General features: G+C 44.8%; 1 protein-coding gene across 2 annotated transcripts in view; it reads left to right on the top strand.

Moving 5' to 3' along the window:
* GMDS (GDP-mannose 4,6-dehydratase) overlaps positions 1-24247 on the top strand; it is a 491129-nt gene that overhangs the window by 96055 nt on the left and 370827 nt on the right. The window contains exons 2-4 of one of the 2 annotated variants that reach the window (XM_036870073.1): positions 1792-1836; positions 10120-10207; positions 11705-11814. In XM_036870073.1, the coding sequence (XP_036725968.1) occupies positions 1792-1836; positions 10120-10207; positions 11705-11814 (243 nt within the window). The remainder of the gene's footprint in view (positions 1-1791; positions 1837-10119; positions 10208-11704; positions 11815-24247) is intronic. The other variant, XM_036870074.1, reaches the window with a different exon arrangement.

Here is a 24247-nt window from a genome sequence, read left to right as displayed (position 1 = left end):
TGTACTTTCTAGGGCTGTCCGACCTACTGTAAAATTATTATTGTTGTAAATGCTTTTTCTGTTAAGCTGTTTTCAGAATTAATTATAAGACTGTTGATTATCCTCAAGTTTCTGATGGTCCTGTAGATCGACCTGGCTTGTCGGGGTGTGAATTGTTCAGCTCTCTTATCTGGTTTACTTTGCATGTTGGGTGTGTAAAACCACACAATTGTGCATATATCGTAAGATTGAGAGGAAAAGGAATGTGCCAGACCATTTCTCTTCTCCACATGAGTCTGTAAACCAGAATATTTATGTCAGCAAGTCAGAAGAAAACTTGATGGGGGTTTTAATGAACCACAAAATGTGTCCCTTGTCCCCCTCGCCTTGTCATCCTGCCTGAATTCACGCGTGACTTCTGCATTAATGCAGTAAGTACCCTCGCAGCAGCCGTCTCATTTTCAGGACCCATAGGGTGTCTCCAGTTCCAGCTCTAAGTCAAGCAATGATAGGAATAAAACCTGCTTTATATTTCTTTTTCCTGGAATATCTGGTAGGAACTTCTGAAGCTCAAAGGGATATTTTAAGCTTTTACGAACTGAGGAAACCAAAGAAAATCCAGATATTCCCAACCAGTTTTGAGCACACAGATTTCCAGTAGTTGGAGCCTCTCATTTTTATGTTAAGTCTGGATGGGACGGAGGGGACCTGCCCAGGCTGAAAGCAGAAGGGCAGTTACAGGATTGATTGTGAACTATCCACCCAGCTCATTTTCTGAGCAGGGCTGGTGATGTTCCCCGTATTTCTAGAACCCTGATTTTGTGCCTTGTGGCCTCTTAACGGTTTAGTCAGATGGCTCTCATACTTTCTTTCGCTAAAAGTGGCGCATGAGGTATTTTACCTAGAACCTCCATCCTCACCTAGACATTTTTAAAGAATTTAAAAAAACGAGCTGAGAATCTCTGTGTTTAGTCAGACACCGTCATCTTAACGTAGAGATTAACTGCATGATTTAAGATGCATACAAATGAAGTTCCCATTATTTCATAAAAAGTAAGCACCTCGCTTTTACTGAACTCCGCGTGCGCCTGCACGTGTATTCAGGGCTAACACCAACGCCATCCTGTCTACGGCCCGCCCCCACCCCACCTTCAAACCCCACACCCTTTCTGGGGTGACTTTCCAGATCCTTGGGCTCGAAGCCAAGGCCACCAGTGCCTGGAGGGCCTCCCCGGAGGGCCCACACCTCCCCCTCTCCCTGTGGCAGCTCTTTCCAGTGGTGTCAACACCGCTGTGCTCTCAGCCTCTTCCCCACACTCTCCCTGCCCTCTCCCCAGGCCCCGCAGCTCCTGTCTCATCCCTGCTCCAGCGTCTCCTTCTGTACAGCACCCCCAGAAATAGATTCCTGTTTTGTGTCCCAGGAGCACCAGGGCCTTCTGCTTGGCCGCACACGTGTTGCGTATTTCACAGGGCTAGTAAGCGGCAAAACCTAAAGCAGATCCATCAGCTTTTGAAGCTTCATGTTCTCCCTGTTGCCCCCACGTGTCCCTGGATTTCGGTTTCTTTCCCTGTGCACGTGGTGATGCCAGCGCCTTCCCACGCTCCCGTGGGCACAGACGAGCGCCCGTCTATGGGAGGCTTAGTGGACAGCAGAGCACCACTCGGTGTTCACGTCGGATGTTGTCTGTGTTATTTTCATGTCGGTTGCCGTGAGCCTTATTTAAGTTCCTAGAGCCTCTGAAATGCTGTTCTCAAAACCCTTGGTCTTGGCCACGATGGGTCTGACGGTTGTTGATGTTCCTTGTCTTCCAGGACGGCTCCTACTTGGCCGAGTTCCTGCTGGAGAAGGGCTACGAGGTGAGTCCCCTATGAGCCGGCACAGGCCGACGGGATACCGTGGACACCGTGGCCTCCCGCTTCCTCTCTGCTGTCCTTCTGTGTGTGTTTCCACGGAAGCTCTGATAACAAGTCCAAATCAGGGGAAGAATGTGCCTCTTGGCTGGTCACAGCGCCAGCTCATTGTGCTGTTTATCTGCTGGCGCGCTGGCAGCCCCCCGCCCCCTATTCTTGCTGTTTCCCTGCTTTGCACGCTTCCCGCATTCTCAGCTAAACCAGCAACCGGGTGAGCTGAACGCTGTACCGTCCTTAGGGTTAATTTATGATGTCATGTGTTACATAAAAAAGTCCCACTCACGGCGAAGTCACTTAATTCGGAAATTGCACAGAGCAGTAAAAACTAAGCTGATCCCTGGCAAGCCTGAATGCAAAGTTGACACTTAGAGATGCTTGCTTTCCAGTCGGCAGCCAGTATTTCGTGGAAGCTGGAGCTTCTGCATTTGCTGCTCTTGCCCTTGTCTTCCTTTTCTCCTTCTCCTTCTCCTCCTCCTCCTTACACGTTTTCTGCTTTCCTTGAAAGAAACAAGGGTTTTACATATTAAATGGATGTATCTTAGCGTGTACATCTTACACTTTTTAAGAACAGTTTTCAGATATGCACATCTCTAGAAATCTCTGTGCTCTGCAGAGGACAGAAGCCTACGCAGTGGCACATGTTTTCTGGCCTGATGTGGGGGGTGTTTACCTTAATAATTTTGGATGCCATGTTTTTTCCAGTCGCAGGTACATTGTTTGAAAAATGCGCACCGTGGACAAATGCAAAAACAATAGCAAGGAATTTGGCATTTAAGCGCCAACAGGATTTGAAGAAAAGGAACTTAGTTTTCTTAGTGTAACGCGTAATCTTTTCTGTGAACTTTGACTTTTAGACTTTGGTTAATAGCAGATATGATTAGACCTTTTGTGCCTTTATCTAATAATGGCTACTTCTACATCTTGTAATGATATCAAAAAAAGGCAAATGTAACTATGGAAATAGGCATGTACACATATGTTCATATACATAGATTCCTATAATAATTGAGCGATCAGTTCATATTCTGCAGAGCAGAGGATTTTAGAGTGATATGTAGAATAGAAGTATTGGTTTTAGGTGAAGACTGAGATTTATTCAGGCTGGACTAACTTGGCGCTTTAATAATTCTAAAAGGAAAGGTTTGCGAGAGAGACGACCTTATCTTGTTTTAGAGGTTGGGACAGGCGAAGAGTCGTTCGGTGGCTGGAGCCGGGTGAGTGATTCAGCTGTGTACCGGGTGAGCCAAGAGAAGGAGCTACCTGAATAATGGTGATGGGTCAGGGCACCTTACCCCCAAACATGGCCCCTTGGCATGTGAATATTTTAAGCTGACGGAGTTTGAAAAAACAGCAGAAGTTTCTCCTGTTTATTTGTCTGTGTCAGTTTAGTGTAGAGGAGGAGAACATTTTCCTCGACCCTCTTAAGGGTCCCTGGCTGGGTCTGAAAGCATACAGATGTATTTAATGTAAGTTTTCTGTGACTTGGGAGCCTTCCTGAGAAAATGAGGGTCCGAAGAGGCGGGTAGGCCTGAGTACTTGTGTGTTAGGTTAGGTGAGCAGGGGCAGTGGTGGAGAAATGAGGTCCAGGGGTCTGCAGTCAGTGTAGGACTGGCGGTGGCTCAGCCAGGTCTGTTGGGTGGGATTCTTCCCGGCCTCCCCTTGTCTTGGGACGTAAAGATGCTCCTTTCCTCCAGGTGTGGGGAGGGCACCTCCCACCTGGCTGCTTCGGGGGAGAAGGGCGGGGGGAAAGTCAGGGTGACCTTCCCGCTTCTGTGATTTTCTCAGGCTCCTTCAGCTTAAAATGTGCAGTGCGCCGAGACACCACGCCCTGCTGGTGTGCCCTGAGCCCCTCACGGTCCCTGCAGCTCGGGAGGAGAGGTGGTGTGTCAGCAGGAGTGCTCGAGCCGTGTGGGTCCCGAGATGCACTTCCAAGGTGGACGCAGGGCCCTGAGGGGCCCTGAGGCATCAGACGTGGATGTGGCCGGCCCCAAGGGAGAGGGAGCTGGCGAGGCGGTGTGAGGCGCCGGGGAGGAGTGGGGGCGGGGGTCTGTCCGGACGCGGTAGGCGGTCAGCTTCCTCGGGCAGCAGGATGGCGATGTCAGTGTTACTGGGAAGGGCCCGGAGGAGGGCGTGCCCAGGAGGCGGAGCTCCATGTAGGCGGCCTGTTCGGGAACTGCCAGACCCCTGAAAACAGGTCGTCATGCTCCTAAGTGGACCAGAGACACAGGAATACATGAGAATCTAGGCCAGCCAGGTGCTCTTCGGGTGTTTCCTTCCGTTGGCGTCTGAAACTGTAAGAGCAGGTTGGATTCTGATAAAGAAAGACCATAGAAGGCCCATTTGGCAAATCACAGTTCGTGGGAGGGATGAGTCATTGAAACAGTGATTGGCAGGAGAGGAGAGGGCAGAAGGAAATACCCCCTGCAGTTCAGGTGGAAGGCTCGGAGCTGCACGGCATGACTGGAAGGGATTCCTCCTTGGAGCACAGGGGAGTGTGAGTTTTGTAGGAATGGGGGCCGTGAGAGGGTGTTTATCTGTCCTGTCTTCAGTTTTCCTAGGCTGCTGTCTTCACTTTTAAGAGATTGATGTAATTGGAGGGTAGGCTTATTAACTGGGATGTGATGATAGCACAGGCTTTATCTTTTGGTGTTTAGGTCAAAGTAGATGTGAGAGTGATTTTTCGAAGAGGTTGCATTGGACAATTTCCAGAATTACCATCAGCAGCCCCTGGTTGCTCCAGAACATGAGCAAAATAAATAACAGGGTTAGAAAATTGCCTCCCGTGAGATGAGAGGGGACACCCCTGTCCACACCTGAATCCAGAGGGCCAACATCAGCAATTTTGGACGAGCACCTCCTTCTAAGTCAGAGGGTTCCCAGCGTTTAGCCTCAGAGCCACCTGGGCCCCACGGAAGACGAGGCGGATGAGTCCGGGGCCTTAGACCTGCCTTTCTAACAGCCCCCAGCTGTCGCGGTGGCTGCTTTCCTGGGTCCTGTGGTGTGAGAACCACTGCAGCTAGAGGTTCAAATGAGCTCTTTTAATTCCAAGGTGAAGATGAACAGCATTTCTTAAGGTATCTTAATTTGGGGTACCTTGGTTCCCTGAGCTCTCATATTATTTTGAATCTAGTCTTTGTGGAAGGAATATCACAAGGCCCAGAAATAACTGGAAACAATATACTTTGGGGTAGCAAAGTGTCGCTGGGAACAAATGAACACTAGGAGGAAGAGCTGCGGATTCTGAGCAGGCTTGATCCTGAGGCTGAGATCTTCCTGCATAAGAAAGGGGCAGGCTTCCCTGGCCGGCAGGGGTGAGGTCAGCCTTCATGATGAGCACGGGGAGGCGTGGACCCGATGGACACTCAGCTGGAGGGAAGCAGGTTGAGGGGCAGAGCCAGGTGGGCTGGGGAGTGAAGATGGGGCAGCGAAGGCGGATACAAGCCTGTGCGCGGAGGTGACGTAGCGCAGTTAGTCAAAGGAGCAAAGTAAAGGTATAAAAAGCCTGGCTAACATTGAAGCAGAGAGAGATGTTTGTGTATGCCTTGAAAGGGAATCTCATATGTTACAGATTAACTAGTTATGGTTAAATACCTCGTCTGACCACACACCTTAGATTTCTGAAGCTGCGGGGCCTGGTCACCTAACCTGTCCTCTGAAATCCGTGCATCTGATCATGTTCTTTTTTGTTTTGTTTTTTTTTTCAATTCACAATATATTACAAACGTCATTCCACGTCAAGGCATAGGACTACTTCATTTTTTGGCCGTGCCATGCGGCTTGTGGGATCTTAGCTCCGTGACCAGGGATCGAACCCTTGCCCCCTGCATGGGGAGCACAGAGCCTTAACCACTGGACCACCAGGGAGGTCCCATCTGATCATGTTCTGAACGAACAATGTAACGTGAAAAAGATGGATTGCTTCATCCCGGGTCCACTCCTCACTGAGAAGGGACCCTTTAAAGGTTTAAAGTTTTTAATGCTGCTGGTTTCTTGAATTTTGCTCCAGATTAAACATTTTGCAGGGGGGGCATAAAGATAAAGAGAATGGATCTAACACGTGTTCATTATTTATAGAATGTCTGTAGGTATCATCTCATGATGAGGAGAGCCAAGAATTCTCAGCGTTTATAGAAAATCATCCTTTAAAGCTTTATGGATTTAATTCTACACACTGTTGAAGTGCAGAGGGTAATTCTCCTTTGTACCATGTCAGGCAGCTCAGAGCAGGGAGATGAGCGAGGCCATCCAGCTCGCGGTGGCGAGGCAGCCCTTGAGCTGGGTGCTGGACCGCGTCCTCATCCTTTCCCGCCACTTGCTGGCTCCGCGGCCTCTCGGAGACTTAGATGATGAGTGCACGTGTCCCCAAGGTCGCCACCAAGGTCAGGTGAGACGCACGTGGACGGCAGTCCAGAGGAGCTCTGTGGGCCTGTGGAGCTTAGTCTTACAGGACAGGCGGGTGGCACAGTGCTTGGTGCTGACCGGCCGAGGGGCACAGATTCTGTAGGAGGCCTTCGGTCTGGTCTGTTACTTCGCGTCAGGGAAGGGCGGGTGTGTGACGTTGCCCGGGTCCCAGCTCTGCGTGCTCCTTCTCGTCACCAGGGAAAGAGGAAAACCACAGGAGTGAAGCTTCCTGTGAAGGTACCTCTGGTTTCAGGTGCCTTCCTAGCGTCATTGTTAGCAGATAAGCCAGCAATATACTTTTGTACTTACTTTGTGCAAAATACAAAGAGAAACCAGAAAGATGAAAGACAAAGTCAAACCCTTTAAAAGCTAGAATGTATCTGGGAATATGTGAGAAATCTATATTAATTAACTTGGTAACCATGACAACACAGCGAATCAGAATGTAAAATTAGAGAACAGGTAGATCGTGGGTTTCCCTTCCAGGAGAGGAACTGTAGCCAGGGGGCCTCAGGAGAGCGGAAGAGAAATGGGGCGGAAGGGCTGTGCAGTCATCCCTGGGAGACCTTTGTTGGAACTGGAGTTCCGGTGCTTCCGTTCTTGATCTGTGGATCCTTTTTTCTGAGTTGTTGGTAATCCTATTGATAGAAGCCTTGGTGCAAAAAAGTCAAAGCTTTTTGTGGCTTTCGCTCTGAAACCATACTGAGTGTTGGCACAGTGGGCCACGTCCACCTTTAACAGAACCACGTGCTGGTGGCGTGGTCTCAGGCAGCGTCCCCACCTGTAAGATGGGAGTCACGATACGAAGGTGGTTGTGAAGGTTCAGTGATTTAATGTCCACAGAGAACAGTGTCTGTGCACGGTCACTGCCGTGTGTGCTGATGTGACCGACGTCATCTAGACTTTCCAGAAGCAGGTTGCATTAAACATCCCTGGGAGGCATCCTTGCCTCCAAGAGAAATCTAGACACTGAAGAATTTAAAATCCAATGGTAATAATTTTCTATTTTCTTGACTGTAATCAATCAATCAATCAATCAGTCAGCATTTCTGTGCATTTATACTGCCTAATCTGACTCTCGGTCTTGCAGTCAAACCAACTTTGTTCTGACATCGTGAGAACTTGAAATTTTCCTTTTCATCACTTAGTTAAATGGGACTTGAAATTTTTTTGTCAAAAATGCTCACTTCGGGCTTCCCTGGTGGCACAGTGGTTGAGAATCTGCCTGCTAATGCAGGGGACACGGGTTCGAGCCCTGGTCTGGGAAGATCCCGCATGCCGCGGAGCAACTAGGCCCGTGAGCCACAACTGCTGAGCCTGCGCATCTGGAGCCTGTGCTCCGCAACAAGAAAGGCCACGATAGTGAGAGGCCCGCGCACCGCGATGAAGAGTGGCCCCCGCTTGCCGCAACTAGAGAAAGCCCTAGCACAGAAACGAAGACCCAACATAGCAATCAATCAATCAATCAATCAATCTTTAAAAAAAAAAAAAATGCTCACTTCTGTTTAACACCTCAGTTTTTCAGAAATTTTGTTTTTGAACTGCTATAATTTAATAACGATTTTAATTAATTTTATCGGGAATCAAATTTAGCTCATTTATCTTTTCACTTTGGTTTCCTAACTCGTTTCTTTTTCTCCAAAAATCCTTATAAAAACAAACAAAAAATCCTGCCTACCTCCGTTCTGTAAAGAAAAAGCCGCTAATCTCAAATTCTTAACTAGATTATCCAGTTTGCACACATTTTGGCTTGTCTTAAAGTTTGTATTTCACCTGTCTCAGAAGTAGACAGACTCAGCTTTCATTAGTTCTTAGAATAATACTTGCTGTCATGGATTAAGTATTTGGCAGGTCTTTCTTTCCCTGTATACACATACCAAAAGTTGGGGGTGAGGGGAAATTAAAACACAGCTTTTTTTTTTTTTTTTTGTATTAAAAAAAGACCCAGAACTAGTGCTTAATGTGTTTGGTTATAAGTGTGACAGTAAAGTCCTATATTATTTATTTGCTGTGACTTTGGGTAATTGTCTGATTTTCATACTGCATCCATCAATGTCATTGAATATTTTTATCAGTCCTTTATGTAGATATAAAATGTGTATGTATATAGCATTTCTCTTTGTTTTGGGCTGTTGGGATATGTGACTTATCCAGAAACCAGCAATCAAGAGAAAAAAATAGACTAAATCATATTATTATTTTTTTCATTGTCAAAGCTAAATTATCTGTTTTTTAGAACATATGGATTCCTCTCTATCCAATGAAATCAAGCTCAGCTTACATCTGAGATCTATGTATTTCAGAAATAACTTTGGTGGTAAACACCAGTTTTGATATGCATAGGTGTATATGTGAACTTGGTTTTTATTAAACAAAGTTTATTAAGTTTACAGAGTAGTTGAACTTTATAATTAACTTGAAAAACTGGAGACCATGAAGTTGAATTAATTCTAAGCTTAATGTAAGTATTATTCTCTCTACTTTTAAATTACGTAATGGATACGTAAACCCAAATTGCAATTTAATGTTTCCTAGATTTTACTGTTAGCCTCCCAAAATGTCAACCAAGTTTGTGATGTTCCTGTCTTAAAATATTTTCATGTTTACAAAATTTTCTTGGGTTTAGTTCTTTTGGAAAATAATGTGGTTTTAGCTCTTTGGCTAAAGCATGTAACCAACAGAATTATTAATTGTGGGTGTGTTGTATCCTTTGCAGAAGTCAGTTTCTCATGTATGCCATGTAAAGTGACGATGACATTTCTTTCTATTTGAAAGAAAGTCTTATGTGCTTATAATTTCCCCCCTGCACTTGGAATATTTGAGTCTTGCCAAGGATTAATTTTTGTTCAAAATAGACAGAAAACGATTGAGTTAAAATATAGAAGTGTATTCAGCTGCAAATGAAACTACCCAGCATTAGAAGGAGCGCTTCTAAAATAAGAGAAAGACTAAAACTGCCACCAGCAGCGCTGGGACACGGGCAGCCGGTGACATAAGCTGCTATTAGCGCTGGCAGCACAAAGGAGGGAGTGAGACCAGGTCCTGAACAATGTCTCCAATGTATCAGACACAAATAGTCTTTTCTTCGGCATCGGACAGGTATGTGTTCTGGTTCCAGTGACTTTTTCCCCTCACACTTGTCATGGTTAAGTCAAAGATAAAAATTAAAAAAAAAAAAATCCTCCCTTCATTTGAGTTTCCTTCATGCCTTAAATCTCATAGGACGTAAGTCTTGTCCCTAACCTATGCTATTTAGCTTTCTTAGCTTTTCCACACAGCTGCATAAAAGCAGCGGCTCCCTGATTCTCTTGTGGACCCAGATACGTATTTATTTAAAGAATCAGTGCCAGGTGCAAAGCTCGGAGGGCACCGGGCAGGGCTGGAGGCACCAGAGCCCTCTCCTCGTGCTCTGGGTTGAAGAGCGGTCCAGGCTGTGTGACCGATACGGCCTCGCATGGTCTGTCTTCGGTTTCAAATTGAAGAGATATTTTTGTCAGCAGTAGGACCGTAAGTGTGTGTGTGTTTGGAAAAGGAGACATTTGAGTATCTACAACTAAGCACTCGCTGGGAAGTCACGTCATTATCTAATTACTTTCGTTGAGATTGGCAGTAGAAACACTGGAGAGGGATGGAGGGAGCTGCCTGTGGGCGGGGGCGGGGTGGGGGGAGAGTGAGCCGCAGAACTCCTTCTGCTAATTTAAAATAAGGTCTTTAAATGACAGTTATATGTTTTTTCACGAAGCTAAACATTAGCGGAATAACGTTGCTTACGAACCCTCATTGCATATTTATAACTTATTCTTCTCCTTCCACACGATAAAAATGCAGGTCCATGGAATTGTACGGCGATCCAGTTCATTCAATACTGGTCGAATTGAACATCTGTATAAGAACCCCCAGGCTCATATTGAAGGAAGTAAGTCATTTTCTTTTTCTAAACTCTCTTTCTGTGTAACTTCCTATATTATGATAAGGTATTTTCAAATGTCATTTTTCTCAAAGCCCATCACATCGCAGTTATTTACCCATGAGTTACCTGCATTGAATGCTATCTGCACGCTTTGAAAACCCTTCACTGCCTGCTGCCCTGGGCCATGGTGTCACCGCGGTTAGGCCGTTACGAGGGTACCATCAGGTGATGCTGCTCGAGAGGCCAGAGCAGACAAGCCTTTGATCACCCGTCTCCAGGTGTCCCTGTGCCCTCGAGTCAGATCAGCTCCACACTCAGAGCCCTCCTCTACTTTTCACGTTTGGTCTAATTTAATCAACTCAAGCAGTCTTTGTACATTTATTTAATCTTAGAAATAATTGGTGAAGACAGGTCCAAAAGCAGATGGCAGTCAAAAATGTATTTAAATTGCTTTACAGGCGGTTGTCAGTATTTGCAGTTGTTCGTTATTTTTGGTAACACAATTGCAGGGAGTACATCACACAGTTGCGGTGTTTTCTCATTTGACCTTGATAGCAGTTCCTGAGGTTGTGAATGAGACCATTTTACAGATGGAAGCAGAGAGAGGGTGTGACTTTATCAAGCCTCCATAACACACGAAAGACAGAGCTGGGACGAGGACACAGGGTGTTTCCCGCCAGCAGGGATGATCCAGATGGCTTGTGTTCACCTCAGGGCCCTGAACATTGGAAGGTTTGGGTTAGTTGTACAGGTAGTGATGTCATCAGGAAGATGACCTACTAGTACACTTTCCACCTTAATATTTAGGTTATTCAGTGAATCCTCCTTGAAAATCATCATCATTTTGTGCAAAGTGTAGAATGGTACTGCCATTGGATCTAGATGTAGATCAATATTATGTAAAATTAATGAGAGTATCCAGTTAGCAGGTTGCCCATCTGCCTGTGTCACCTTCTTACACTAGGGAAATCAGTGTGAGGATCTGCTTAGATCTGGGGTCAGAACAAGCTAGTTGTCCTCTAATCAGTTATGCATACGTCAGGCACGTCATGGATGGTTTAAGGACTGATGTTTACGAAGGACTGAAAAATCGCTAGATAAAAGTATCTGAATAGAGCTATCTTCACTACTATCAATGTGTGACATATTTTGTTCGAGGGTATACGCATTATTTCCAGATTTTCTTTGTCTGAATCTCATTCTCATGTGACATGTCTTACAGCCACCGGGGCACCATAAGATACGCTGATTGTGTAACATCTGTCATGATATTATGTTTTTTTAAAAAGCTCATCTGAGTTTTTACAAATCCTTTATAGACATAGCAACAAATGGGAATCTCTTTCTACTATTTAGTTTCTTTACAGATGACAGTTACAGACTGCTACTCCAGAACCAATCTGGTTTTCAGAATTTCAGAATATACATTTCAGTTTTGCTATGTTAAAAAATTGGGCCTACGTTGTTTCCTTCTATCTAATGGTATGCGTTTCAATCCTAAAGACATGAAACTGCACTATGGTGACCTCACCGACAGTACCTGCCTCGTAAAGATCATCAATGAAGTGAAGCCGACCGAGATCTACAACCTCGGAGCCCAGAGCCACGTCAAGGTGAGCCGTTTTTCTTACCATGATTTCTCTGGCTGTGTTCCTGAGTTCTGTATTTTACTTTTGTCCGTTGCTTCTTAACACAATACGACAACCACTAATCCTAGTCCTCAGGTTTGATTCTTGGTATTAGTTTGGGTATTAATGAGTCCTTATAGAAATGCTAATACATTTTTTTAAAAGTGTATTTTCTGTTATTGGACAATGTAATAAAATCTTACTGCCGACATTAGAGTAAAAGTATTTATTTATTTGGGGTTGATCTTACAGCCACAAACCTCACTTGGATGTATTTTCTGCCATTTCAACTCACATTGTGAACGAAGTGTTTGGTTCAAATGTTGGAAAATTAAGTCAATAAAACTTCTATTTTAATATTAATTTTTGGTAGTGATGATATTACTGGCTGAGAAAGTAGTATTTTTGAGTGCCAATATGTCAAAATTAATGGAATTAACTTTTTCTTGTGAGTAGTAAAAATTATTGGAAGAAAAACTCTTCGTAGCCTCTTGCCTCCTCAGTATGACACAGCTCATGTTGATTTCTTTCCCTTTATTCAGACAGATTCTCTGGTGGTCTATCTACCTCTCCTTAGTTTTTCTTTCTAGAACAAATTGCAGTAAACCTGAGAAGCCAATCCCCAGGGTTCTGGCAATCTGCTTAATTCAAGTTTTTGTTGCTGTATTATCGTGCTAACTTAGTGAGTGAACTGAAGCCAGGGATGATATGAGTTCTATTTAGATACTTATTCAATCAGGATAGTTAGTGGAGCATAGAAATAAAAGCAAATGACTCTAAGTTAAAACAGCACCTGCCCCCCGCCACCAAAAAAAAGGAACGGAAAATCTAGCAGCATTTTTTTGCTGTTTAATGAGTGAATTCAGCACTGTTACTGCAGAAAGTATTTGAGGTGATTGGCTGTTTCTCCACATCTCCAACTTTGAGTGGAATGGAAGCGATATGCCTGCTTTATATCTCTGCTAGTTTAAGGGAGAAATTATAAACTAGATCAAATGAAACCAAAGGTAGAACATAGTAAGAGAAGCAAGTGGAAAGCTCAGTCTTATAATTGATACCAAATTTAAAATTTGAGCGTAAACCCTCACAGTACATTTTTCTCTAAGATGGTAACCTTGGAGGATGATGACAGATCAGCCAATAATGATACTTCTTATCTGTCTCTGCTGTCTCGGAAGGTAATTTTTTCCTTTCTTAATCTCCGATGATTCTGTTCTGTATCCAAGCTTAAGCTTTGGGCTGCGGAAGGCGTCAGGGGCTTTAGGTTAGACAAATAGGGCTATTTTTCTAAGTGATTCTAAATGTATTTTCCATCTGAAAGGGTATTTCCTGCGTGCCATGCCTTGAGCAGCTGTCCCCCCTTTCATATAGCGAAGCAATAACTGTCACTCCAGGCGTGAAGACTTTATCCTGGGCTGAGGCAGTTAGCCCATCTTCCACGTTCTAATTTATCTAGCTGCTTCCTGGTATCTCCAGGCAAAACAGAATGTTTTGGAATGAGTGCTCTGTTACTCAGTTTCCTTTAGATTAAGACGTTTCCTTTGTGATGGTAGATAGTTTATCGCCTCTAGAAGTCCTATACCGGCATGGTGGGAAGATGCAGGAAATTTTATAAAGATTTATGTATAGAAGGCCTTCCCCTGTCATGGTAGCATTAAATGAGTCAGTCTTCTCCTTTTTCCAAAACGTTTTGTAGTTCGAAAAGTCTGATATGCTTTCCGTACACGAAGTGGTGCTGAGTGTGTCTGGTTGTTACCCTAGGGTGACTCTGTACCGTGCGTACAGAAAGCACAGGAGGTTGAGCCGATTCCTCCTAAGTGGCTCTGTATGTGAAGTTTACCTGGTTTTATTGTGTTTTGCCTGCTTTGCCTAAAGACCTGTTAATTGGCAGAAATGGTGCTTAATCGAAGATGAATTTTGGCTCGTAAGATAGTTTAGCCCTTCAACGATATTTGCGTGCATGGTGGAGTGGAGGACCCAGGCATGCGTGAAACCCACCTCTGTCATGGAGGGACTCCTTTCCCAGGGGTGACAGAGGCTGGCGCTGATGTCTTTGGGTCTTTAGAGATGGGGTGAGAGAACTTCACTCCCACGAGATCGTGCATGGTGTCAAGGAGTAGGTTCGGGGTGGAAGTTTACAGACGTCGTTAGTGGTAACGGGTAGTTGAAATTGAGGTGACAATACAAGGCTGAGAGTCAGAAGAGAGAAGACTTGGGATGTGTTTGCAACATGATGAGCGTCCTAGGTTGCTTAGGTCTTGCTTAGGTCCTAAGCAAGAAGTCTGGTGGGAGAAATGGGAGGTGGGCAGGTAGGGAGGTGGGCTGTGTTTGGGCAGTCTCTACGTGTTTCTTTTTTAATTAGCCATTTTTTTAATTGAAGTAGTTAATTTACAATGTTGTGTTAGTTTCAGGTGTACAGCAAAGTGATTCAATTGTATATATATTCTTTTTCAGATTCTTTTCCATTATAGGTTACTGTAAGACATATGGTTCCCTGTGCTATACAGCAGTTTCTTGCTGTTTATCTATTTTATATATAGTAGTGTGTGTATGTTAATCCCTAACTCCTAATTTATCTTTCCCCCTGCCGCCCTGCTATCCCCTTTGGTAGCCATAAATTTGTTTTCTGTGTCTGTGAGTCTATTTTTTTGTAAATAAGTATATTTGTATCATTTTTTTTAGATTCCACATATAAATGATATCATATGATATTTGTCTTTGTCTGGCCATCTTCACTTAATATGATAATCCCTAGGACCATCCATGTTGCTGCAGATGGCATTATTTCTCTCTTTTTTATGGCTAAGTAATATTCCATTACATATATGTACCACATCTTCGTTATCCATTTATCTGTCGATGGACACTTAGGTTGATTCCATGTCTTGACTATTGTAAATAGTGCTGCAACGAACATCGGGGTGCATGTATCTTTTCAAATTAGAGGTTTTGTCTTTTCCGGATATATGCCCAGGAGTGGGATTGCTGGATCACGTGATAACCCTCTTTTTAGTTTTTAAGGAACCTCCATACTGTCCTCCATAGTGGCTGCACCAGTTTACATTCCCATGACAGTGTACGAGGGTTCCTTTTTCTCCACACCCTCTCCAGCATTTATTATTTGTAGACTCTTTGATGATGGCCATTCTGACTGGTGTTTGCATCTCTAATAATTAGTGATGTTTAGCATCTTTTGCTCAGTGGGATTCTTCCAGCTCTGTTCTTCTTTCTCAAGATTGCTGTGGCTATTCGGAGTCTTTTGTGTTTCCATACAAATTAAAAAAAATATTTTCCAGTTCTGTGAAAAATGCCATTGGTAATTTGATAGGGATTGCATTGAATGTGTAGATTGCCTTGGGTAGTATAGCCATTTTGACAATATTGATTCTTCCAATCCAAGAACATATCTTTCCATTTGTTTGTGTCATCTTCGGTTTCTTTCATCACTATCATATAGTTTTCAGAGTACAGGTCTTTTGCCTCCTTAGGTAGGTTCATTCCTAGGTATTTTTTTGGTGTGATAGTAAATGGGATTATTTCCTTAATTTCTCTTTCTGGTCTTTCATTGTTAGTGTATAGAAATGCAACAGATTTCTGTGTATTAATTTTGTATCCAGCAACTTCACTGAATTCATTGACAAGCTCTAGTAGTTTTCTGGTAGCATCTTTAGGATTTTCTATGTATAGCATCATGACATCTGCAGACAGTGATAGTTTCACTTGTTCCTTTCCAATTTGGATTCCTTTTATTTCTTTTTCTTCTTTGATTGCTGTGGCTTATGGGACTTACGCTGAATGAAAGTGGTGAGAGTGGGCATCCTGGTCTTGTTTTTGAACAGGAGACAAATAGATTCAGAGGTGAGTCTACAGGTGGGGCTTCAGAAGAGTAGGAAGTTGTTGGGTGAAGGTGGTGGCAGTCGAAGTGGGCATGAGGAGGATGGAACAGGAGGCCTGTAGGGCTGACCCTCTGCCAACAAGATACGGGGCTGGGGAGGAAGGGAAGCGCTGCTCCAGGGCACTGGGGCCAGATGACTGATGGTCCCGGTGCTAGAAGCAGGCGTCCGAGGAGGGACTGCTGAGTTGGGGGGTGCGTGAGAGGCTCCCTCTTGGACTCGTCCTACCAGCGGTACTTGAAGGACATTCAGGTAATGCAGGTCAAAGGCAATTTAAAGTATGCTGTGAGGTTTGAGAGAGATTTGGAGCTCAGTCCTGGGAGTTCTTGAGAGGCCGAAGCCAAGGCAGCAGATGGAAACAGAGAGTGGATGAAGATGGAGCCTTGGGGCCTGGGAGCATTTGTGGGGGGAGTCATGGGTGGCAGGGAGGTAGGGGCAAAGAGGCAGGAGGGGGGAATTGTGTGAGGGAGCCAACAGACCAGGCGGTGCAGGCAGGAGGTGGTGTCTGCCGCGCTAGGGCTTCAGATGAGTGTGCAGGAGTGAGGAGCAAGCAGACGTCGTGGCCTTTGTGGTTAGGGTAGGGATGATTTGGGGCTTTTAGGAGGAGCATTTTAGTGATGCGTTAGAGGAATTATCCGGAAGGCGGTGGGGGGGGCGTAGAAGTCAAGGGTTATGAAGGGTTGTAAATTGAGTGGGTTCTTTTCTAGAAAAGGCCTGCCTTGCCCAGCAACCTGTCTGATTTGTGAGGTCTTCCTTTTCCAGGATGTGTCCAGGTGATGCTGACCCTGATCTGGGGGCTTCAGTTTGAGAACCGCTGTGCTAATGTTTCTGGTTTCTTGGTTTATCTGTGTGGAATATGCGCCTTAAATGCATTCTTCCTTCAATGCATCAGCTTATGAATTTGGTATAAATTCCTTGCCAGCTAATGACTATGTGAGCTTGTAAAGCTGAGAGTGGAAAGAATCTAAGAAGAATCTGATACATGTTTATACCAAAATTCTCCACATTCAGAAATCTTTTTCCGAGCAGCGTGTAGGCAGTGAGAACGTGTACTTCCCGGGTACTCCTAGTGCTTTGGAGGAACAGTATGAGTGCAAGCCACTGGCAGAATGTCTTTGGAAAGCCCGTGTTCCATGCCCCTCTTCCTTGTGTGATCTAATGTCAGATGGATTCTTAGTGGTGGAAAGAGTGGGTGTGGGGAGGGGCTGGCTGGGAAGGACAGCGGGTGACAACAGACTGCGGCTGGCGCGGGGGACGTTGCTGTGCCCCCGCCCACCCCTCCACAGCTCTGTGTGTTGGCCTTCAGCTGCCTACCTGTTCTCCTAGCAGCTTCTTAGGGGGTTAGGATGGAAAACACGTATTTTGTTCCTTATAATTAATTTCTCTGTATTAATCAGCTTTGTAGGATTTATTGTATTCATAGACAGTAGTTTTTAAACAAAAGTTCTTTCTGACAGTGGAATGTTTGTAAGAAGTTAATTAAAATATGTTTCTTCTTATTTGGTTTGGAGCTCTTTTGAAAGAAAGCTCTAATATTAGCACACGTTGCATTTCATTTTGAATCCGTGACTTCTAGACCGGGCATTGTTTGTGTTGGCCTCTCTTTGTGCAGAATAGAGTCTTCTATCACTCTCACTTCCAGTTAATTTGATGTGGGCTATGGTATGCTAAAAGTAAGGAAAATAAAATAATAGGAAGTTGGTCTGGTTTCCTGTAGGAAACCAATGAAGATGAAATTGGTTCTTGGAATAAACCCACAGCAGTCTGGGAAATACTGACTGAAGACATTTTTCTGAATCATAAACAGAAAAATTATGACTCATGAAGTGTAGGTCATTGAGAGGCTGATTTGATCTTATGTAGGAGAAAGTGAGAGACGACTGAAATGTACTAGTTATTAAAAGTAGTTAAACCTAGCGTGGTGATATCACCCAAGTAGGAACAAATTATCCAATATACATAGTCCTGCCCATTTTGATGAGGAAATGTTTTAGGAGCCTGCTTTATTGTTCTTTTAAAATTTTTACTGTGTAAATAATATTTTTCATTAATTTCTGTCCTAAATTTCTTATCTGTTCAACATTCATTACTGTCATGACTTTGGAGTTTTCCACCATTCCTCACAGCTTCTTTGATAATCATACTTCATTCTTGAAGTCATACTGTTGGACGAGATCTGTCTACAGGAAATCTAGCCCAGTATGACCCTTTGGTCTCACAATGTCATGTTGGAATTGCCTTTATTATTTTTTTAAAATGAAAATGATGCAATCATGAAATGTTAGAGCTAAAAGGAACTTTAGAAATAATTTAATATGATTTTCATTTTATAAGTGAAGTTACTTGCTGCTCAAAGTCACACATTTGGTTACTGGCCAATCCAGGATCAAAACTCAGATCTTGGTATTCGATAACTTATTTTAAAGACCATCAAAGAAAATGATGATCTCCATTAGTAATAATTCTAATGTAAAATAGTCCTCACCTTAAGAGCTTTCCCCACATACCTAAGTTTCTTCTTAAGCTTTTTTTTTCCTGTGTCTTCTGTGGAGACAGAAAGTCATTTGCTCTTCTTTGTTTAGTTTTGAGAACTATTTTCAAATCCCTTCTCAGTGTTCAAGACCATTATTAAGTCTTTCTTTGACTTTCTCTTATTCAAACTGAATAACTCCCTCCGTGTCATTTGTTTTCTGACTCTTGAATTATCTTTATTATCTCCCTTTCGACTCTCTGTCGGTCATTTGTTTGATTTTGTCTCATGACAGCCAGGAGGCCTACGTGCCCAGAAGGTACCCGGGGCAGGCGGCGTGCGGGGCAGGATTTCCTTGTCCCGCTGTGCGGGACGGGCCAGCAGATCTGCGTATGGGAGCGAAGGGGCCGAGTCTGATTGTCTTCCTGGTGGGACTTCCAGCCCGGGAAGCAGGGCAGGAAGCGGAGCTGGTTGTGAGCCAAGAGGCTGGCGGGGTGGCCCGGCCGCGCCTCAGCATCCGGGAGACAGAGAAGCCAGTGCAGGGAGTGAAGCTGGGAAAGAAACGGGGCGCAGTTTCATCTCCTGAGAGACAGAAGTGCCCTCTCCAGTGGCTTTTTCCTGGCTGCTCCTAGCCCCCCCCGCCATTTGCCTCCTATTTATGGGGAGGAAGCCCACACCTCCTGGGCTGCTCTAACCCAGGGGGTGACGGGGTGCCCTGGGAGGACTGCGTTACGGGGCAGGGCAGGTGCCTAGGGGGACGTGCGCTTCGCGCCTGACTCACCCAGTTCCGGAACAGAGCAGGAGCACCAGTGTGGCCTTCGCTGTGCAGGTGCAGGAGGGTCGGGGCCCACAGACAGCACGGAGGACTGTTCTCCTGGGCCTCGCTCCCCCGTGTATTCATTGCGGAGCCTGGCGAGCCGGCAGGGAGCGTGAGGAGAGCAGGGCAGTGAGGAGGGGCCGGGGCATCGTTCTCGCCATCGGGGAGGGGCTGTCAGGGCGACCTTAGGCTGGGTCAGGCCCAGCCCGTCCCGCCTGGCTGCACCGGAGCCCGTCGTGCCCCGTGCACTCCATGCGGCAGCTCACGCGTGCAAACTGCTGTGTGGAGAGCTTCAGAGCGGAAGCCTGTGTCCTGGGGCCAGAGGGAAGGAGGTGTCCGCGGGCACTGGAGCGCAGGCAGGACTTCCCACGTCAGGATGCCCAGGATGCAGGCCCAGGCCCAGCCCAGAGCCCAGGCCCCGTGCTGCTGGCTGCAGATCGCGTCACCTGCAGGCCCCATTCGTCACCTGTGAAACGGGCGGGCACCTTGTCTTGCGGGTCCCAGGACACGCTGCTCCCTATGGGCCTCTGCACTTGCTTCCGTGCTGCTGCTCTGCCCTCGATATTCATGGCCTTGGTCCCTAACTGTTCCCTGCCTGTGCTCAGGTGTCAGGCCCTCCCGCCATCCTGTGCGCAGGAGCCACCCTCCTGGGAGGGGCCGGTGCAGCCCGAGGGCGGCGGTGCTGCGGGGTGGGGGGGTCGGGGGGGCGCACGTGGGCTGCTCTGCCCTCTGATCCGGGTGCTCTCCGCTCCTCGCTGAGGCTGACGGAGGCCACGGTGGCAGCGGGTGGCTGCGGGGCACCGTCACTGCTGCCCGTGGGCGCCTGCCCTTTGCCACCCTGCTGCTGGGAACTCTGTGCAAGAAGGTCTTCCCTATTCAGATGTCCTTAGTTCCTGCCGCTGAAATGTTCACCTGTCATGACACATCATGAAGAGAAAAGCGATGTTTCAGACCCTTGTTTTTTACTAAACGGGCCACAGAATTCTGAGGTGGAAGAGGTCCATGAGCCTGCCCAGCCCCTGTTTCACAAAGGGCCGCCCGGAACCTGCACTTGGTGACGGGGGAGGCCAGACGGGACCTTGTCAGACGCTGCCTTGTGCTTGTCAGAGGGCTGCTCCAAGGAGACCAGGGCGGGGCGGGCGGCGCAGGACCCGGTGGGCCCAGGCTCACCTCTCTTGTCACTCCCGCCGCTGACCACGCTGCAGGAGGTCTGCGTTAAGAGCTTTGTGTTTTCTTTCCGGCGGGGACCCAGTTACGACGAACCCAGAGGAGCAGTGTTTGTGTAGCTAGACGGTCCCCGAATCCAACCCCACAGGGCGTGATGGTAGCCTGTCAGTGATGCTAAAACAAAATCCACAGGACTAACTCCTCCGGGACAACCACAGTCTTTTTGGTTACGATAGTTCAATTCAGTACACAGTTCTGATATCGAGTGCTGTGCTGGTGTGTACGTTTCCCTAAAGGCTATGGGAGACTAAGGACATTTGCTCCTATGGAGTCAGAAGAACCAATAGCTTGATAACTAGAAAGAGTCATTTGTTCTTATTAGTATACTAAAACAAACAAACAAAAAATTGCCATATCAGTTTACTGTCAATTAACCTATTTTCTAAGATTGAAAAATAAATACTTGTTTTAATACTGCAAATACGTTTTTGTCCACATTTTAGCATACGCAAATTATAACTCCATGTTGGGTCTCTGAAGATAAAACTTATTTTGCTTGGTAGATGTGTAAATTGATACAGCCTTATGTATTTTATGAGGTCTAAAATTAATTTTTATATATTCATATATAATTCTCACATGTGCTTAGAGCAACATAAAATCACTCTAGTGTGTTACCAAATTGTTAACATTGAAGTTGTGAAGGTACCTCCTGGGCAGGAGGGCTTTACTTGGTAAAGAGCAGTGAGTGCGGCTCTTAGAAACCGAGGATGGTTAAGGTGTGTTTGCATGTAGGCCTGACGTCCACGTGGACTGCATACAGGGTGTCTGTTTCTGGAAAGGTGAGCTCCTTGACAGGGGTAGAGGGTTAGGTGAACAGAGTGGTGGCCTGGGCGATGACAGACCCCTGTGCTCCAGTGAAGTTGTGTTTTTCTGCTTTCGTTCTCCAGTCTTCATTTCCTTCTGATGGATCCTGTTGTCCGTCACCTGTGCGGCTCAGTCCCTGTGATATTTAATACATTTGCAAACCTCTTTGGTTTGTTACAAGGTGAAGTTGCAGCACACAGAAAAGGCCTTTTTCACTTTACGATTTAATGTTTGCACTGGTAGTGCACGAACCCCACTAATGTGAATTTGGCTGATGGGTTCCTGTGGTTCTTAGGAAGACACTGGGCGTCTTTATCTTCTATTCGTGAGGGTCGAGTGGGACGGCGCACTGCGGTCGGGTCCCTGTGTGTCGTCGCTCAGATTCTCCTTGGAAGCCTGTTACAGATTTGAGCAATCGAATTCAAATTTAAAGCCAGTTAAAAGTCCTTTCTACTCCATTAAGAATTTATATGAGAGAGAACACTGTGAAAGCTCTCCTCTCCTGTTCAAACAGATTGTTCTGTTTTATTAGCTCTAGGTGGTATTGTGATTTTAATAACAGCTAGTAGTGTTTGGAATTTTTCTTATAATTAGTGGACCACACAAAGGTATATTTGTTGGGTTTGGTACTCTTAATTCACTTACAGTAGTGACTTGTTTACTAAATAAAATCCAAAGTATTATTTTAGCTTTGCACAATTAAGCCAAAATTAATGCAAATAGCTAAATGTACATGTTTATATTAATATTAATTTCTAGACGTATCTATAAACACAAATAGTAAACCGGTAGTAAGTCAGTGATGGTACTATGAGTAAAACATTTTGTTTTGGACTTTTAATGGTGAATGGAGAACTGTTTTTGGATTCCCAATTAGATTAGAATACATAATTTGCATAAATTAAGAGGTAGACATAAATAATACCTAGTTTAATACCATAGATAATGTATCTGTCCCCCTCCCCCCAAAAAGAAGAGTATGTAAATTTAAGAATTTAAACTTATCTGTTCCTTTAAAACATCACATAGAGCTTGGTATCAAACAAGATTTCTACTTTATCCTTTTAGTACAGATGGAATTTTTAGAATTCTCTTTGTTAAAGTTGGATCCTTGAAGTTGGTACGTATAGTAAGATAAAGTGGAACCTTTTCTATTTCAAAGAAATTTAATGTGTAATATCTTTTTTATATATTTCTACTGTAAATCATTAATTGGATACCTTACCAGTGCCAGCAAATAATAAATTGTATGAGGATTTATTTAGTTTAGATTTCCAGTTTTGAAAAATGTCTAGCATCAAAGATTAGTAGGTTTCATTATGATAGCCTTCTAGTAATATTCACATGAAGTATATGTTGCTTAGGGATGTTAATTAAAAAATCATTCATGATGAATTTAAATTTGCTCTCTTTATAAATAAATATGCATAAAGCTTGGTTTGGCTTGTTAAACTATGTTAAGTTTGTCATTAGAATCACTTGGACTGACAGTTCCTTAGAAAATGTTGAATTTTCAATGATGAGCCGAACTTGTATACGGTCATAGTGTCGATGATTAAAATAGGGTGTTTGCTGGGTGGCAAGCGTTGCACTGATAGCAGTCGTGAACTTTCTGTGAATGGCAGGTCGGTGGAGGGGAGCACCCAGGGTGCGCGCTTCATTTTGTTTGCTGTATCAGGGTACAGCCTCTCCCGAGTCCTTTCCCCTCCCACCCCCGTACATCTCATTGGTGCCAGTTATTTTAACAGTAAAAAGTCTTTTAGAAATTAGTAGTGTTGACAAAATAAACCTTTAAGGAGTGTTCTCTAGGACTGTTGACACACCTGATTAGTCCAGATTGGAAATATCAATCTCTGCCTTTACCAAGTAGATTAATGATTAATTATTGTTCAGCGGTTTTAGCAGAGGAAAGAGGAACGGTTTTCTGTGTTTTTTTTTTTTTGGTTTGTTTTGCTTAAGGTTCCTATATGGCTCACCCCGGAGTGTTTTTCTTGTTTGTGTGCTTTTTTGACGCTGACATTTGTCGGCACAGTTCAGCGTAATCCACACCACAGGGAAGGCTGAGGGCTCCAGGGTTCTGACACGTTTCTCTGTCTTCCCTAGAAGGGCAGCATTTGGGCGTTTGACAGAGACTAGGTGATTATCAAACCACAGTATTTGAGTTTTTGGTAGTTTAAATAATGTGAGTAGATATATTTTTTTAATCTGGTTTCTTTACATTTACTTTATATTAAATATTATGAAAGTGATCATTTGATCATATCATTTGGCAAGATATTTAGATTGCAGTTTTGCAAAATTATTTTTATTGTAATTATTTAAGTGACTTAAAACTTTAACTTCTTGTTGCCTCTTCTTTTTCAATCATAACTCTGTAGAAGTGGCCATATTCGCTAAAATTTATCAACAGCAATAATGGACTGTTGGTTTTGGTTTATGTTAAATAATGCATCTTCAGTACTTTTCCGAAAGTTGCTTCACAGAGAAATAAATAGAAATTCCTTCTAAGCTTCCAGGGAAGCTTTTTTGTGGGGAAGCAAATTACTCCAGAAGCTTCCCTTGTCATCTGTCCGGATTAGAGACAGGATTCTTTTTGGAACAGGGGGAGTTTCGGGGGGTGGAAGAGCGTTGTGCCCTTTTCTACGTATAGATGGCAGCAGAGTGTTACAGACGGCGGAAGTCAGCCTGGCAGTTAGAACAGAGATGAGTGACAGTGTAAACCGACTTCTATCAGCGTGGCCGCCTGTGTCCTGTAGTTAAACATAAAATAGGAAAGAAAGCCACTGTTGATAACACAGGAGTGTAGGAGAATGAAGAAGGCTGTGAGAAGCTGTAATACACTGAATTTCTGGACAAATCCCAGGTGGGAAAGCTTAATCTTTGAAGGTATGTCACCCAGTTCCGTAAGATGATAGAAATCAGCTAAGATAATATGCGTGTCAAAATCCAGAGGCGGCAGAGGGCCGGGGGGCGGCGGGGCAAGGGGGAAGCAAAAGAGAAACCGGACACAGTTGCGGCGGCGAGTGACGGCCCGCTGCCTGCAGGCTGTGGGGCTTGGCCTGGACGCCGCCTTCTCACTTAAGCCAGTTACCAGGAGGAAATGTCAGTCCACGAAGCAGGCGAACATTCCATGGGAACATTTGCTCAAATGTCAGCATTTTAGAAAATAGAACTGCGGTCTATTATGGTCTGGTCCCCACGCTG

This window comes from Balaenoptera musculus, chromosome 11, assembly GCF_009873245.2.
Source record: "Balaenoptera musculus isolate JJ_BM4_2016_0621 chromosome 11, mBalMus1.pri.v3, whole genome shotgun sequence".
NCBI classification, from domain to species: Eukaryota; Metazoa; Chordata; class Mammalia; order Artiodactyla; family Balaenopteridae; genus Balaenoptera; species Balaenoptera musculus.
Note: the sequence above shows the minus strand (reverse complement) of the source record. Positions and strands in the feature narration are given on the sequence as shown.